The following is a 17,499-nucleotide window of genomic DNA, read 5'->3' on the forward strand; positions in this document are numbered from 1 at the left end:
TCCCGATCCTGATATTCCTGATCCCGACATTCCCAATATTCCCAATATTCCCAATATTCCCAATTCCAGAGCCCCGATATTCCCAATCCCGATATTCCCAATCCCGATATTCCCAACCCCATTCCCCTGCTCCCGATCCTGACCCCGCTATTCCCGCTGCTCCCCATATTCCCAATGTTCCCGATACTCCCGATCCTGTTCCCAATATTCCCAAAATTCCTGATCCCGCTGTTCCTGATATTCCCAGCCCTGATCCCGATATTCCCAATCTTCCTGATCCCAATCCCAGTGTTCCCAATCCCAGAGCCCCCCGTCCCAATCCCGATATTCCCGATATTCCCCGTGTTCCTGCCGTTCCTGATAGTCCCAATATTCCTGATATTCCCGGTCCTGATCCCGATATTCCCGATCCCGATATTCCCAATATATCCCGATATTCCCGTTCCTGATACTCCGGATATTCCCAATCCCAGAGCCCCCCGTCCCAATCCCGATATTCCCAATCCCAATATTCCCGATATTCCCAATCCTTTTCCCGATATTCCCAATATTCCCAATCCTGTTCCTGATATATCCCGATATTCCCAATATATCCCGATATTCCCAATATTCCTGATCCTGTTCCTGATATATCCCGATATTCCCGATATTCCCAATATTCCCGATATATCCCGATATTCCCGATATTCCTGTTCCTGATACTCCCGATATTCCCAATCCTCTTCCCGATATTCCCAATATTCCCGATATATCCCAATATATCCTGATATTCCCAATATATCCCGATATATCCCAATATTCCTGATCCTGTTCCTGATATATCCCAATACTCCCGATATATCCCGATATATCCCAATATTCCCGGTATTCCTGTTCCTGATACTCCCGATATTCCCAATCCTGATCCCGCTGTTCCCGATATTCCTGCCCTTCCTGATATTCCTGATCCTGATCCCGATATTCCCGATCCCGATATATCCCGATATTCCTGATATATCCCAATATTCCCGATATATCCCGATATTTCCGATATATCCCAATATATCCTGATATTCTCGATCCTGTTCCTGATATATCCCGATATATCCTGATATTCCCAATATTCCCGATATTCCCGATATATCCCTATATTCCTGATCCTGTTCCTGATATATCCCAGTATATCCTGATATTCCCGATATTTCCGATCTATCCCGATATTCCTGATATTCCCGATCCTGTTCCTGATATGTCCTGGTATATCCCGATATTCCCGATATATCCCGATATTCCTGTTCCTGATACTCCCGATATTCCCAATCCTCTTCCCGATATTCCCAATATTCCCGATATATCCCAATACATCCTGATATTCCCAATATTCCTGATATTCCCAATATATCCCGATATATCCCAATATTCCTGATCCTGTTCCTGATATTCCCAATATTCCCAATATTCCCCATATTCCTGATATATCCCGATATTCCCGATCCTGTTCCTGATATATCCCGATATATCCCAATATATCCTGATATTCCTGATATTCCCGATCCTGTTCCTGATATTCCCAATATTCCCGATCTATCCCGATCTATCCCGATATTCCCGATCCTGTTCCTGATATTCCCAATATTCCTGATCTATCCCGATATATCCCAATATTCCCGATATATCCCAATATATTCCCGATATTCCCGATCCTGTTCCTGATCCTGTTCCCGATATTCCCGATCTATCCCGATCTATCCCGATATTCCCGATCCTGTTCCTGATATATCCTGATATTCCCGATATTCCCGATATTCCCGATATTCCCGATATTCCCGATCTATCCCGATATTCCCGCCCTCCCAGACCCACCTGCAGTGCCGGGCTGGGCTCCGTTGGGGCGGCGCCGTCCCCGGGGGATCCCGGGAATGCCGGGGTGGATCCCAGGGCGGATCCCGGAGTGGATCCCGGGGTGGATCCCAGGGTGGATCCCAGGGTGGATCCCGGGGTGGATCCCGGGGTGGATCCCGCTGGGAGCGCGGGGCCGGAGCTGCAGCGGGAGCGGCTGGAATAGCCCGTCCTGGGGTGGGACACTGCCGAGAGAGGGACTGGGAATGGCACTGGGAGCACTGGGAGGGACTGGGAATGGCACTGGGATTAATGGGAATGGGAATGGGATCCTTGGGAATGGCACTGGGGGCACTGGGAGCACTGGGAATGGCACTGGGATTAATAGGAATGGGAATGGGATCCTTGGGAATGGCACTGGGGGCACTGGGAGGGACTGGGAATGGGACTGGGAGCGCTGGGAATGGCACTGGGATCATTGGGAATGGCACTGGGAATGGCACTGGGAGCACTGGGAGGGACTGGGAGGGACTGGGAATGGCACTGGGATTAATGGGAATGGGAATGGGATCATTGGGAATGGCACTGGGGGCACTGGGAGGGACTGGGAATGGGACTGGGAGCGCTGGGAATGGCACTGGGATCATTGGGAATGGCACTGGGAATGGCACTGGGAGCACTGGGAGGAACTGGGAGGGACTGGGAATGGCACTGGGATTAATAGGAATGGGAATGGGATCCTTGGGAATGGCACTGGGGGCACTGGGAGGGACTGGGAGGGACTGGGAATGGCACTGGGATCCTTGGGAATGGCACTGGGATCATTGGGAATGGCACTGGGAGCACTGGGAATGGCACTGGGAATGGAGCCCTGCTCCAGGTGGGATTTTCCCTGGATTCCCTGGATTCCCCTGGATCCCCCTGGATTCCCCTGGATTTTCCCTGGATTTCCCCTGGATTTCCCCTGGATCCCCCTGGATCCCCCTGGATTCCCCTGGATTTTCCCTGGATTTCCCCTGGACTCCCCCTGGGATTCCCTGGATTCCCCTGGATTCCCCCGGGATTTCCCCTGGGATTCCCCTGGAATTTCCCCTGGATTCCCTGAGATTTCCCCTGGATTCCCCTGGATTTCCCCTGGAATTTCCCTTGGATTTCCCTGGATTCCCCTGGATTCCCCTGGGATTCCCCTGGATTTCCCTGGATTCCCCTGGATTTCCCCTGGAATTTCCCTTGGATTTCCCTGGATTCCCCTGGATTTCCCTGGATTCCCCTGGATTCCCCTGGATTTCCCCTGGGATTTCCCCTGGATTCCCCTGGATTCCCCTGGATTTTCCCTGGATTCCCCTGGATTTTCCCTGGATTTTCCCTGGATTCCCCTGGATTTTCCCTGGATTCCCCTGGGATTCCCCTGGATTTCCCCTGGATTCCCCTGGGATTCCCCCTGGATTCCCTGGGATTCCCCCTGGATTTCCCCTGGATTCCCCTGGGATTTCCCCTGGATTTCCCCTGGATTTCCCCTGGATTCCCCTGGAATTTCCCCTGGATTTCCCCTGGATTCCCCTGGAATTTCCCCTGGATTTCCCCTGGATTCCCACAGAGTTTTCCCTGGATTCCCTGAGATTTCCCCTGGATTCCCCTGGGATTCCCCCTGGATTCCCTGGGATTTCCCCTGGATTCCCCTGAGATTTTCCCTGAATTCCCCTGGGATTTCCCCTGGATTCCCCTGAGATTTTCCCTGGATTCCCCTGGATTCCCCTGGGATTCCCCTGGAATTTCCCCTGGGATTTCCCTGGATCCCCCTGGATTTCCCTGGATTCCCTGGAATTTCCCTGGATTCCCCCTGGGATTTCCCCTGGAATTTCCCTTGGATTTCCCCTGGATTCCCCTGGAATTTCCCTTGGATTCCCCTGGATTTTCCCTGGATTTCCCCTGGATTCCCCTGGATTTCCCCTGGGATTTCCCTTGGATTTTCCTTGGATTCCCCTGGATTCCCCTGGAATTTCCCCTGGGATTTCCCCTGGATTCCCCTGGATTCCCCCTGGATTCCCCTGGAATTTCCCCTGGATTTTCCCTGGATTCCCCTGGGATTTTCCCTGGATTCCCCTGGATTTCCCCTGGATTCCCCTGGGATTTCCCTGGATTTTCCCCTGGATTTCCCCTGGATTCCCCTGGATTCCCCCTGGATTCCCCTGGAATTTCCCCTGGATTTTCCCTGGATTCCCACGGAGTTTTCCCTGGATTCCCCTGGGATTTCCCCTGGATTCCCCTGAGATTTTCCCTGGATTCCCCTGGATTCCCCTGGGATTCCCCTGGATTCCCCTGGATTCCCCTGGGATTTCCCTGGATCCCCCTGGATTCCCCTGGATTTCCCCTGGGATTTCCCTTGGATTTTCCTTGGATTCCCCTGGATTCCCCTGGAATTTCCCCTGGGATTTCCCCTGGATTCCCCTGGATTCCCCCTGGATTCCCCTGGAATTTCCCCTGGATTTTCCCTGGATTCCCCTGGGATTTTCCCTGGATTCCCCTGGATTTCCCCTGGATTCCCCTGGGATTCCCCCTGGATTCCCTGGGATTCCCCCTGGATTCCCACGGGGTTTTCCCTGGATTCCCCTGGGATTTTCCCTGGATTCCCCTGGATTCCCCTGGGATTCCCCTGGAATTTCCCCTGGGATTTCCCTGGATCCCCCTGGATTTCCCTGGATTCCCTGGAATTTCCCTGGATTCCCCCTGGGATTTCCCCTGGAATTTCCCCTGGATTTTCCCTGGATTCCCCTGAGATTTCCCCTGGATCCCCCTGGATTCCCCTGGATTCCCCTGGGATTTCCCTTGGATTCCCCTGGATTCCCCTGGAATTTCCCTTGGATTCCCCTGGATTTTCCCTGGATTTCCCCTGGATTCCCCTGGATTCCCCTGGATTTCCCCTGGGATTTCCCCTGGATTCCCCTGAGATTTCCCCTGGATTTCCCCTGGATTCCCACGGAGTTTTCCCTGGATTTTCCCTGGATTCCCCTGGATTTTCCCTGGATTCCCCTGAGATTTCCCCTGGATCCCCCTGGATTTCCCTGGATTCCCCTGGATTCCCCTGAGATTTCCCCTGGATTCCCCTGGGATTTTCCCTGGATTCCCTGAGATTTCCCCTGGATTTCCCCTGGATTCCCACGGAGTTTTCCCTGGATTTTCCCTGGATTCCCCTGGATTTTCCCTGGATTTCCCCTGGGATTTCCCCTGGATTCCCCTGGATTCCCCTGGGATTTCCCTGGATTTTCCCTGGATTCCCCTGGGATTTCCCTGGATTTTCCCTGGATTCCCCTGGATTTCCCCTGGATTCCCCTGGGATTCCCCCTGGATTCCCTGGGATTTCCCCTGGAATTTCCCCTGGATTCCCCTGAGATTTTCCCTGGATTCCCTGAGATTTCCCCTGGATTCCCACGGAGTTTTCCCTGGATTTTCCCTGGACTCCCCTGGATCCCCCTGGATTTCCCCTGGATTCCCACGGAGTTTCCCCTGAGATTTCCCCTGGATTCCCCTGGATTCCCCCTGGGATTTCCCCTGGATTTCCCCTGGATTTTCCCTGGATTCCCCTGGATTCCCCGGGATTCTCCCGGCATTTCTGGGACCCACCTTGGCCGAAGCTCCGGATGCTGCCCCTGAGCGCGTCCAGGTCGCAGCCGAAGCGCCCGGCCCGGCCCAGCTCCTCATCGAACTTGCGCTCGCTCACAAAGTGCTGGAAAATCCACGGAAAAACGGGAATTCCCACCCGGAACGACGGGAATTGCCAGCGGGAAAATCGGGAATTCCCACCCAGAATGACAGGAATTCCCAGCGGGAAAATCGGGAATTCCCACTGGGAACAACGGGAATTCCCACCCGGAACGATGGGAATTCCCAGCGGGAAAATCGGGAATTCCCACCCAGAACGACGGGAATTGCCAGCGAGAAAATCGGGAATTCCCACTGGGAACAACGGGAATTCCCACCTGGAATGATGGGAATTCCCAGTGGGAAAATCGGGAATTCCCACCTGGAATGATGGGAATTCCCACCCGGAATGACAGGAATTCCCAGCAGGAAAATTGGGAATTCCCACTGGGAACAATGGGAATTCCCACCTGGAACAACGGGAATTTCCAGCGGGAAAATCAGGAATTCCCACTGGGAACAACGGGAATTCCCAGTGGGAAAATCGGGAATTCCCACCCGGAACGATGGGAATTCCCAGCAGGAAAATTGGGAATTCCCAGCAGGAAAATCGGGAATTCCCACTGGGAACAATGGGAATTCCCACCCGGAACAACGGGAATTTCCAGCAGGAAAATCAGGAATTCCCACTGGGAACAATGGGAATTCCCACCTGGAACGATGGGAATTCCCAGCAGGAAAATCAGGAATTCCCACTGGGAACAATGGGAATTCCCACCCGGAACGATGGGAATTCCCAGTGGGAAAATCGGGAATTCCCACCTGGAATGATGGGAATTCCCAGCAGGAAAATCAGGAATTCCCACCCGGAATGATGGGAATTCCCAGCAGGAAAATCAGGAATTCCCAGCAGGAACAACAGGAATTCCCAGCGGGAAAATTGGGAATTCCCAGCGGGAAAATCGGGAATTCCCAGCAGGAATGGGGACAGGGAATGGGGAGATCCAACCCGGAGCTGCCCGGGATCGGTGCAGGACTGGGAATGGGGCTGGGAGCACCGGGATCAAAGCAGGAAATTCCCAAGGGATCGGGGCAGGGATTCCAATGGAATCAGGGCAGGAATTCCATGGGATCAGGGGCAGGGATCAGGGGCAGGAATTCCATGGGATCAGGGCAGGGATTCCATGGGATCAGGGCAGGGATTCCAATGGGATCAGGGCAGGAATTCCATGGGATCAGGGCAGGGATCAGGGCAGGGATTCCAATGGGATCAGGGCAGGGATTCCATGGGATCGGGGCAGGGATTCCATGGGATCGGGGCAGGGATTCCAATGGGATCAGGGCAGGGATTCCATGGGATCAGGGCAGGGATTCCAATGGGATCAGGGCAGGGATTCCATGGGATCAGGGCAGGGATTCCATGGGATCGGGGCAGGGATTCCAATGGGATCAGGGCAGGGATTCCAATGGGATCGGGGCAGGGATCAGGGCAAGGATTCCATGGGATCAGGGGCAGGGATTCCATGGGATCGGGGCAGGGATTCCATGGGATCAGGGCAGGGATTCCATGGGATCAGGGCAGGGATCAGGGCAGGGATTCCAATGGGATCAGGGCAGGGATTCCAATGGGATCGGGGCAGGGATCGGGGCAGGGATTCCAATGGGATCGGGGCAGGGATCGGGGCAGGGATTCCATGGGATCAGGGCAGGGATTCCATGGGATCAGGGGCAGGGATTCCATGGGATCGGGGCAGGGATTCCATGGGATCAGGGCAGGGATTCCATGGGATCAGGGCAGGGATCGGGGCAGGGATTCCATGGGATCAGGGGCAGGGATCGGGGCAGGGATTCCATGGGATCAGGGGCAGGGATTCCATGGGATCAGGGCAGGGATTCCATGGGATCAGGGCAGGGATCAGGGCAGGGATTCCATGGGATCAGGGCAGGGATTCCAATGGGATCGGGGCAGGGATTCCATGGGATCAGGGCAGGGATTCCAATGGGATCAGGGCAGGAATTCCATGGGATCAGGGCAGGGATCAGGGCAGGGATTCCAATGGGATCAGGGCAGGGATTCCATGGGATCGGGGCAGGGATTCCATGGGATCGGGGCAGGGATTCCAATGGGATCAGGGCAGGGATTCCATGGGATCAGGGCAGGGATTCCAATGGGATCAGGGCAGGGATTCCATGGGATCAGGGCAGGGATTCCATGGGATCGGGGCAGGGATTCCAATGGGATCAGGGCAGGGATTCCAATGGGATCGGGGCAGGGATCAGGGCAAGGATTCCATGGGATCAGGGGCAGGGATTCCATGGGATCGGGGCAGGGATTCCATGGGATCAGGGCAGGGATTCCATGGGATCAGGGCAGGGATCAGGGCAGGGATTCCAATGGGATCAGGGCAGGGATTCCAATGGGATCGGGGCAGGGATCGGGGCAGGGATTCCAATGGGATCGGGGCAGGGATCGGGGCAGGGATTCCATGGGATCAGGGCAGGGATTCCATGGGATCAGGGGCAGGGATTCCATGGGATCGGGGCAGGGATTCCATGGGATCAGGGCAGGGATTCCATGGGATCAGGGCAGGGATCGGGGCAGGGATTCCATGGGATCAGGGGCAGGGATCGGGGCAGGGATTCCATGGGATCAGGGGCAGGGATTCCATGGGATCAGGGCAGGGATTCCAATGGGATCGGGGCAGGGATCGGGGCAGGGATTCCATGGGATCAGGGCAGGGATTCCATGGGATCAGGGCAGGGATTCCATGGGATCGGGGCAGGGATTCCAATGGGATCAGGGCAGGGATTCCATGGGATCAGGGGCAGGGATTCCATGGGATCGGGGCAGGGATTCCATGGGATCAGGGGCAGGGATTCCATGGGATCGGGGCAGGGATTCCATGGGATCAGGGCAGGGATTCCATGGGATCAGGGGCAGGGATTCCATGGGATCGGGGCAGGGATTCCATGGGATCAGGGCAGGGATTCCATGGGATCAGGGCAGGGATCGGGGCAGGGATTCCATGGGATCAGGGGCAGGGATCGGGGCAGGGATTCCATGGGATCGGGGGCAGGGATTCCATGGGATCAGGGCAGGGATCAGGGCAGGGATTCCATGGGATCAGGGCAGGGATTCCATGGGATCAGGGCAGGGATTCCATGGGATCGGGGCAGGGATCCCCGCGGATCCCCGGGATCACCTTGATGTCCGCGCGCAGCTCCAGCAGCTGCTCCTCCGACATTCCCGGCGCCGCCTCCGTGAGCTTCCGCAGGGCCTCGGCGCGGCGCTGCCGGAGCGCCAGGAGCTCCACTGGGAAACCCCGGGAAATTCGGGAATGACACACGGGAAATGGGGAAAAACCCCGGGATTTAGGGAATGACACACGGGAAATGAGGAAAACCCCGGGATTTAGGGAATTAGGGATGGGAAATAGGGAAAAAACCCCGGGAATGACACACAGGAAAGGGGGGAAAACATGGAAATCTGGGAATGACACAGGGGAAAGGGGGAAAAACCCCGGGATTTAGGGAATTAGGGATGGGAAATAGGGAAAAAACCCCGGGAACAGGGAATTACACAGGGGAAAGGGGGGAAAAACCCCGGGAATCTGGGTCAGGGGTCCCATTTTGGGGTCAGGGCCGGGGTCAGGGGTCCCATTTTGGGGTTGGGGGTCCCATTTTGGGGTCAGGGTTGGGGGGTCCCATTTTGGGGTCAGGGGGTCCCATTTTGGGGTCGGGGTTCCCATTTTGGGGTCAGGGTTGGGGTCAGGGGTCCCATTTTGGGGTCGGGGGGTCCCATTTTGGGGTCGGGGGTCCCATTTTGGGGTCGGGGGGTCCCATTTTGGCATCAGGGCCGGGGTCAGGGGGTCCCATTTTGGGGTCAGGGCCGGGGTCAGGGGTCCCATTTTGGGGTTGGGGGGTCCCATTTTGGGGTCAGGGGGTCCCATTTTGGGGTTGGGGGGTCCCATTTTGGGGTCGGGGGTCCCATTTTGGGGTCGGGGGTCAGGGGGTCCCATTTTGGGGTCGGGGTCAGGGTTGGGGTCGGGGTCAGGGGGTCCCATTTTGGCATCAGGGCCGGGGTCAGGGGTCCCATTTTGGGGTCGGGGGTCCCATTTTGGGGTTGGGGGTTCCCATTTTGGGGTCGGGGGTCCCATTTTGGGGTTGGGGGTCCCATTTTGGGGTCAGGGGGTCCCATTTTGGGGTCGGGGGTCCCATTTTGGGGTCGGGGGTCCCATTTTGGGGTTGGGGGTCCCATTTTGGGGTCAGGGTTGGGGGGTCCCATTTTGGGGTCAGGGGGTCCCATTTTGGGGTCAGGGGTTCCCATTTTGGGGTCGGGGGTCCCATTTTGGGGTCAGGGGGTCCCATTTTGGGGTCAGGGGGTCCCATTTTGGGGTCAGGGTTGGGGTCAGGGTTGGGGGGTCCCATTTTGGGGTCAGGGCCGGGGTCAGGGGTCCCATTTTGGGGTCGGGATCAGGGTTGGGGCCGGGGTCAGGGGGTCCCATTTTGGGGTCAGGGGTCCCATTTTGGGGTCAGGGGGTCCCATTTTGGGGTCAGGGGGTCCCATTTTGGGGTCAGGGGTCCCATTTTGGGGTCAGGGGGTCCCATTTTGGGGTCGGGGGTCCCATTTTGGGGTCGGGGGTCCCATTTTGGGGTCAGGGCCTCACTCGCTTCCGCCTTGACCGTGTCCATCTCGGCCAGCAGGGCCACCTCCCGATCCATGAGGCTGCAACAGCGGGAACGGAGAGCGTCAGGGACTGGGAGGGACTGGGAGGGACTGGGAGGGACTGGGAGGGGACTGGGAGGGGACTGGGAGGGATTGGGAGGGACTGGGAGGGACTGGGAGGGGACTGGGAGGGACTGGGAGGGACTGGGAGGGGACTGGGAGGGACTGGGAGGGACTGGGAGGGGACTGGGAGGGACTGGGAGGGGACTGGGAGGGACTGGGAGGGATTGGGAGGGACTGGGAGGGACTGGGAGGGGACTGGGAGGGGACTGGGAGGGGACTGGGAGGGACTGGGAGGGACTGGGAGGGGACTGGGAGGGACTGGGAGGGACTGGGAGGGGACTGGGAGGGACTGGGAGGTGACTGGGAGGGGACTGGGAGGGGACTGGGAGGGACTGGGAGGGACTGGGAGGGACTGGGAGGGGACTGGGAGGGACTGGGAGGGACTGGGAGGGGACTGGGAGGGACTGGGAGGGACTGGGAGGGACTGGGAGGGGACTGGGAGGGACTGGGAGGGACTGGGAGGGGACTGGGAGGGGACTGGGAATGGGATGGGATGGGATGGGGAAGGGCGGGAAATGGGGGGAAATGGGGAAAAAGGGGGAAAAATGGGGGAAAATGGGGAAAAAAACTGGGAAAATGAGGGGGAAAAATGGGAGAAAACATGGGGAAAAAAGGGGGGGAATGGGGAAAAAGGAGGGGAATGGGGAAAAAATTGGGAAAATGGGGGAAAAAATGGGAAAATGGGGGAAAACATGGGGGAAAAAGGGGGGGGAATGGGGAAAAAGGAGGGGAATGGGGAAAAAATGGGGAAAATGGGGGAAAAAATGGGAAAATGGGGGAAAACATGGGGGAAAAAGGGGGGGGAATGGGGAAAAAGGAGGGGAATGGGGAAAAAATTGGGAAAATGGGGGAAAAAATGGGAAAATGGGGGAAAACATGGGGAAAAAAGGGGGGGAAATGGGGAAAAATGGGGAGAAATGGGCAAGGTTTAGGGCTGGGATGGGGAGAAGTGGGAAAAAAGGGGGGAAATGGGGGAAAAGCGGGGAAAATGGGAGGGAAAAGGGGGGGAAAGGGGGGAAAAATGGAGAAAAATGGGGAGAAATGGGGAAAAGAGGGGGGAATGGGGAGAGATTTAGGGATGGGATGGGGGAAATGGGAAAAATGGGGGGAAATGGGAGAAAAACGGTGAAAAAAAGGGGGGAATGGGGGGAAATGGGGAAAAATTGGGAAAAATTGGGAGAGGTTTAGGGCTGGGATGGGGAAAATTGGGAAAAAAGGGGAAAAAATGGGAAAATGGGGGATAAACAGGGAAAATGGGGAAAATGGGGGGGGAAATGGGAAAAATGGGGGGAAATGGGGGAAAAACGAGGAAAAAATGGGGGAAAAGGAGTCAAAAATGAGGAAAAAAGGGGGAAAAGCAGGGAAAATGGGGAGAAAATCAGGGCAAAGGGAAGAGGTTTAGTGGTGGAATGGGGAAAAATCAGGGAAAAGGGGCAAAAAGCGGGGAAAAGCAGGGAAAAGGGGGGAAAAGGGGGGAAAAGCAGGGAAAATCAGGGAAAAGCAGGGAAAATCAGGGAAAAGCAGGGAAAAGCAGGGAAAAGGGAAGAGGGGAGGAGCAGGGAAGGCTCCGGGCAGGGAATTCCAGGCAGGAATCGCCGGCAGGTGGCAGCCGGAGCCGCGGGAAGCGCCGGGAGAGAGCCGAGAGGGAAAAGTGGGAATTGCCGGGAATTGGGGCGGGAGAAGGTGGGAATTGGGGTGGGAATTGGGGTGGGAGAAGGTGGGAATTGGGATGGGAATTGGGGTGGGAATTGGGGTGGGAATTGGGGATGGGAATTGGGGGAAGGAATTGGGATGGGAATTGGGGATGGGGAATTGGGATGGGAATTGGGGTGGGAATTGGGGATGGGAATTGGGGTGGGAATTGGGGGAAGGAGGACTTGGGGAGCAGGAGAAGGAACTTCTGTCCATGGAATTCTCCCCTCCCAGCTCCCCCGGAACTGCCCCATTCCCATTCCCACATTCCCATCCCCCATTCCCACATTCCCATTCCCACATTCCCATTCCCATTCCCAGACCAGCTCTGGATGTCTCCCAAGGCGCGTTTCAGGCTCCTCACGGAGCTCTCCGTGTCCCTCACTGCCCCATTCCCATCCCCATTCCCACATTCCCATTCCCACATTCCCATTCCCATTCCCATCCCCATTCCCACATTCCCATTCCCATTCCCACATTCCCATCCCCATTCCCACATTCCCATCCCCATTCCCACATCCCCATTCCCATTCCCAGACCAGCTCTGGATGTCTCCCAAGGCGCGTTTCAGGCTCCTCACGGAGCTCTCCGTGTCCCTCACTGCCCCATTCCCATTCTCATTCCCACATTCCCATTCCCATTCCCATTCCCACATTCCCATTCCCATTCCCCCATTCCCACATCCCCATTCCCATTCCCATTCCCACATTCCCATTCCCACATTCCCATTCCCACATTCCCATTCCCATTCCCACATTCCCATTCCCACATTCCCATTCCCACATTCCCATTCCCATTCCCATCCCCATTCCCATCCCCATTCCCACATCCCCATTCCCATTCCCATTCCCACATTCCCATTCCCACATTCCCATTCCCATTCCCACATCCCCATTCCCATTCCCATTCCCATTCCCACATTCCCAGACCAGCTCTGGATGTCTCCGAAGGCGCGTTTCAGGCTCCTCACGGAGCTCTCCGTGTCCCTCACTGCCCCATCCCCATTCCCACATTCCCATTCCCATTCCCATTCCCACATTCCCATTCCCACATCCCCATTCCCACATTCCCATTCCCATTCCCATTCCCATTCCCACATTCCCATTCCCATTCCCAGACCAGCTCTGGATGTCTCCGAAGGCGCGTTTCAGGCTCCTCACGGAGCTCTCCGTGTCCCTCACTGCCCCATCCCCATTCCCACATTCCCATTCCCATTCCCATTCCCACATTCCCATTCCCACATCCCCATTCCCACATTCCCATCCCCATTCCCACATTCCCATTCCCACATTCCCATTCCCATTCCCACATTCCCATTCCCACATTCCCATTCCCATTCCCATTCCCACATCCCCATTCCCACATTCCCATTCCCACATTCCCAGACCAGCTCTGGATGTCTCCGAAGGCGCGTTTCAGGCTCCTCACGGAGCTCTCCGTGTCCCTCACTGCCCCATTCCCATCCCCATTCCCACATTCCCATTCCCACATTCCCATTCCCATTCCCACATTCCCATTCCCATTCCCACATTCCCATTCCCATTCCCATTCCCACATTCCCATTCCCACATTCCCACATTCCCAGACCAGCTCTGGATGTCTCCGAAGGCGCGTTTCAGGCTCCTCACGGAGCTCTCCGTGTCCTGCCGCAGCAGCGCCCGGAACCGCGCCAGGGCCACGGCGCAGCGCTGCAGATCCTTCAGCGACTTCTCCAGGCTGCCGCCTGCGGGGCCCAGCCACGCAATTCCCACCTTTCCTCCACAATTCCCACCTTTCCTCCACAATTCCCGGGTTTCCCACCACAATTCCCATTTTTCCCACCCCAATTCCCGTTTTTCCCACCCCAAAATGCCCATTTTTCCCTCCCCATAATTCCTGTTTTCCCACCCCAATTCCCATTTTCCCACCCCAGTTCCCATTTTCCCTCCCCAATTCCCATTTTCCCCCAAAATTCCCATTTTCCCCTCCCCAAAATTCCCATTTTCCCCTCCCCAAAATTCCCATTTTCCCCTCCCCAAAATTCCTGTTTTCCCACCCCAAAATTCCCATCTTTCCCTCCCCAAAATTCCCATTTCCCCACCCCAAAATTCCCATTTTCCCCTCCCCAAAATTCCCATTTTCCCCTCCCCAAAATTCCCATTTTCCCCTCCCCAAAATTCCTGTTTTCCCACCCCAAAATTCCCATCTTTCCCTCCCCAAAATTCCCATTTTCCCACCCCAAAATTCCCATTTTTCCCTCCCCAAAATTCCCATTTTTCCCTCCCCAAAATGCCCATTTTTCCCTCCCCATAATTCCTGTTTTCCCACCCCAATTCCCATTTTCCCACCCCAGTTCCCATTTTCCCTCCCCATAATTCCTGTTTTCCCTCCCCAATTCCCATTTTCCCCCAAAATTCCCATTTTTCCCTCCCCAATTCCCATTTTTCCCACCCCAATTCCCATTTTCCCCCAAAATTCCCATTTTCCCACCCCAATTCCCATTTTCCCACCCCAGTTCCCATTTTCCCTCCCCAATTCCCATTTTCCCCCAAAATTCCCATTTTTCCCTCCCCAATTCCCATTTTTCCCACCCCAATTCCCGGTTTTTCCCACCCCAATTCCCGGTTTTCCCACCCCAAAATTCCCATCTTTCCCCCCCCAGTTCCCATTTTTCCTCCCCAATTCCCATTTTCCATCCCCAATTCCCATTTTCCATCCCCAATTCCCATTCTCCCTCCCTAATTCCCATTTTTCCCACCCCAATTCCCGTTTTTCCCACCCCAATTCCCGTTTTCCCCACCCCAAAATTCCCATTTTTCCCACCCCAAAATGCCCATTTTTCCCTCCCCATAATTCCTGTTTTCCCTCCCCAATTCCCATTTTCCCACCCCAATTCCCATTCTCCCTCCCCAATTCCCATTTTCCCCCAAAATTCCCATTTTTCCCTCCCCAATTCCCATTTTCCCCCCAATTCCCGTTTTTCCTCCCCCCAATTCCCATCTTTCCCCCATAATTCCTAATTCTCCTTCCAGAATTCCCATTTTTCCCACCCCAATTCCCGTTTTCCCCACCCCAAAATTCCCATTTTTCCCCCCCCAGTTCCCATTTTTCCTCCCCCCATAATTCCCATTTTTCCCTCCACAATTCCCGTCTTGCCCTCCATAATTCCTGGTTTTCCCCCATAATTCCTGGTTTTCCCTCCCCAGTTCCCATTTTCCCACCCCAAAATTCCCATTTTTCCCTCCCCAAAATTCCCATTTTCCCTCCCCAAAATTCCCATTTTTCCCTCCCCATAATTCCTGTTTTCCCACCCCAATTCCCATTTTCCCACCCCAATTCCCATTCTCCCTCCCCAATTCCCATTTTCCCCCAAAATTCCCATTTTTCCCTCCCCAATTCCCATTTCCCCCCCAATTCCCGTTTTTCCTCCCCCCAATTCCCATCTTTCCCCCATAATTCCTAATTCTCCTTCCAGAATTCCCATTTTTCCCTCCCCAATTCCCGTTTTTCCCACCCCAAAATTCCCATTTTTCCCCCCCCATAATTCCCATTTTTCCTCCCCCCATAATTCCCATTTTTCCCTCCACAATTCCCATCTTGCCCTCCATAATTCCTGGTTTTCCCCCATAATTCCTGTTTTCCCACCCCAATTCCCGTTTTTCCTCCCCAATTCCCATTTTCCCTCCCCAATTCCCATTTTTCCCACCCCAATTCCCATTTTTCCCTCCCCAATTCCCATTTTTCCCTCCCCAATTCCCATTTTTTCCTCCCCAAAATTCCCATTTTTCCCACCCCAAAATTCCCATTTTCTCCCCCACAATTCCTGTTTTTTCCTCCCCAAAATTCCCATTTTCTCCCCCACAATTCCTGTTTTTTCCTCCCCAAAATTCCCATTTTTCTGCCCCCCAATTCCCATCTTTCCCTCCATAATTCCTAATTCTCCTTCCAGAATTCCCATTTTCCCACCCCAATTCCCATTTTCCCCCCCATAATTCCCATTTTCCCTCCCAAAATTCCCATTTTTCCCTCCCCAATTCCCATTTCCCCCCCATAATTCCCATTTCCCCCCCATAATTCCCATTTTTCCCCCCTAATTCCCATTTTTCCCTCCCCAATTCCCATTTTTCCCGTTTCTGACCCAGTTTTTTCCCTCCTGGGGATCCGGGGCTGCTCCGGGGGCTCCGGGAAGGGGCCCCGGGCAGGGATTGGGTGGGAAAAGCCGGAATTCCGTTCCCCAGGGCTGCGGGAAAGGAAAATCCATTGGGAATCCACCCCTGGAACGGCTCCAGGAAAATCCAATTTCTCCCCCAAAAATCCCCCCAAAAATCCCCCAAAATCCCCCCAAAAATTCCCCCAAAAATCCCAAAAGAAATCCCCTGAAAAATCCCAACAAACCCTCAAAAAAATTCCCAAAAATCCCCAAAAAATCCCCCCAAAAAATCCCCCAAAATAAAATAAAAAAAAAAATCCCAAAAAAAGAAAAATAAAATCCCCAAAAAATCCCCCAAAATTCCCCCCAAAATCCCCCAAAAATTCCCCCAAAAATCCCAAAAGAAATCCCCCGAAAAATCCCAACAAACCCTCAAAAAAATTCCCAAAAATCCCCAAAAAATCCCCCCAAAAAATCCCCCAAAATAAAATAAAAAAAAAAAATCCCAAAAGAAGAAAAATAAAATCCCCAAAAAATCCCCCAAAATTCCCCCCAAAATCCCCCCAAAATTCCCCAAAAAATCCCAAAAGAAATCCCCCGAAAAATCCCAACAAACCCTCAAAAAAATTCCCAAAAATCCCCAAAAAATCCCCCCAAAAAATCCCCCCAAAATAAAATAAAAAAAAAATCCCAAAAGAAGAAAAATAAAATCCAAAAAAAAATCCCCCAAAATCCCCAAAAAATTCCCCAAAAAATTCCCCCAAATCCCCAAAAGAATTGCAAAAAAATCCTTAAAGAATCCCCCCAAAAATCCCCCCAAAAATATCCCCAGAAATCCCTAAAATTCCCCCAAAAAATCTCAAAAAAATTCCCCTAAAATAAAAAAAAACTGAAAAAAAATCCCCCAAAAATCCCCTAAAAATCCCCAATAAAACCCCCGAAAATTGAAAAAAAATCCCCAAAAGTCCCCAAAAAATCCCCCAGAAAATCCCAAAAAATCCCCAAAAAATCTGCAAAAATTTCAAAAACTCCCCTAAAAATCCCCAAAAAATCCCCTGAAAAAATCCCCAAAAAAATCCCAAAAAATCCCCAAAAAATCCCTAAAAAATCCCCCCAAAATCCCCAAAAAATCCCTAAAAATCCCAAAAAAATCCCTAAAAATCCCCAAAAAATCCCCCAAAAATCCCAAAAAATCCCCAAAAAATCCCCAAAAAATTCAAAAAAATCCCCCCAAAAAATTAAAAGAAATCCCCAATAAAACCCCCAAAAATTGAAAAAAAATCCCCAAAACTCCCCAAAAACCCCCAAAAATCCCCACAAAATCCCAAAAAAATCCTCCAAAATTCTTTTTAAAATCCCCAAAAAATCCCAAAAAATCCCAAAAAATCCCAAAAAAAATCCCTAAAAATCCCCAAAAATCCCAAAAAAATCC

General features: G+C 53.7%; 1 protein-coding gene across 1 annotated transcript in view; it reads right to left on the reverse strand.

Moving 5' to 3' along the window:
• SPATS2 (spermatogenesis associated serine rich 2) overlaps positions 1-17,499 on the reverse strand; it is a 65,618-nt gene that overhangs the window by 1,201 nt on the left and 46,918 nt on the right. Inside the window, exons 6-11 of the mRNA XM_082299061.1 lie at positions 16,056-16,191; positions 13,526-13,661; positions 10,125-10,183; positions 8,661-8,770; positions 5,440-5,542; positions 1,843-2,063 (exon numbers count right to left, since the gene is read on the reverse strand). Of these exons, the coding sequence (XP_082155187.1) occupies positions 1,843-2,063; positions 5,440-5,542; positions 8,661-8,770; positions 10,125-10,183; positions 13,526-13,661; positions 16,056-16,191 (765 nt within the window). The remainder of the gene's footprint in view (positions 1-1,842; positions 2,064-5,439; positions 5,543-8,660; positions 8,771-10,124; positions 10,184-13,525; positions 13,662-16,055; positions 16,192-17,499) is intronic.

This window comes from Coloeus monedula (assembly GCF_965178545.1).
Source record: "Coloeus monedula genome assembly, chromosome: 30".
Classification (NCBI taxonomy): domain Eukaryota; kingdom Metazoa; phylum Chordata; class Aves; order Passeriformes; family Corvidae; genus Coloeus; species Coloeus monedula.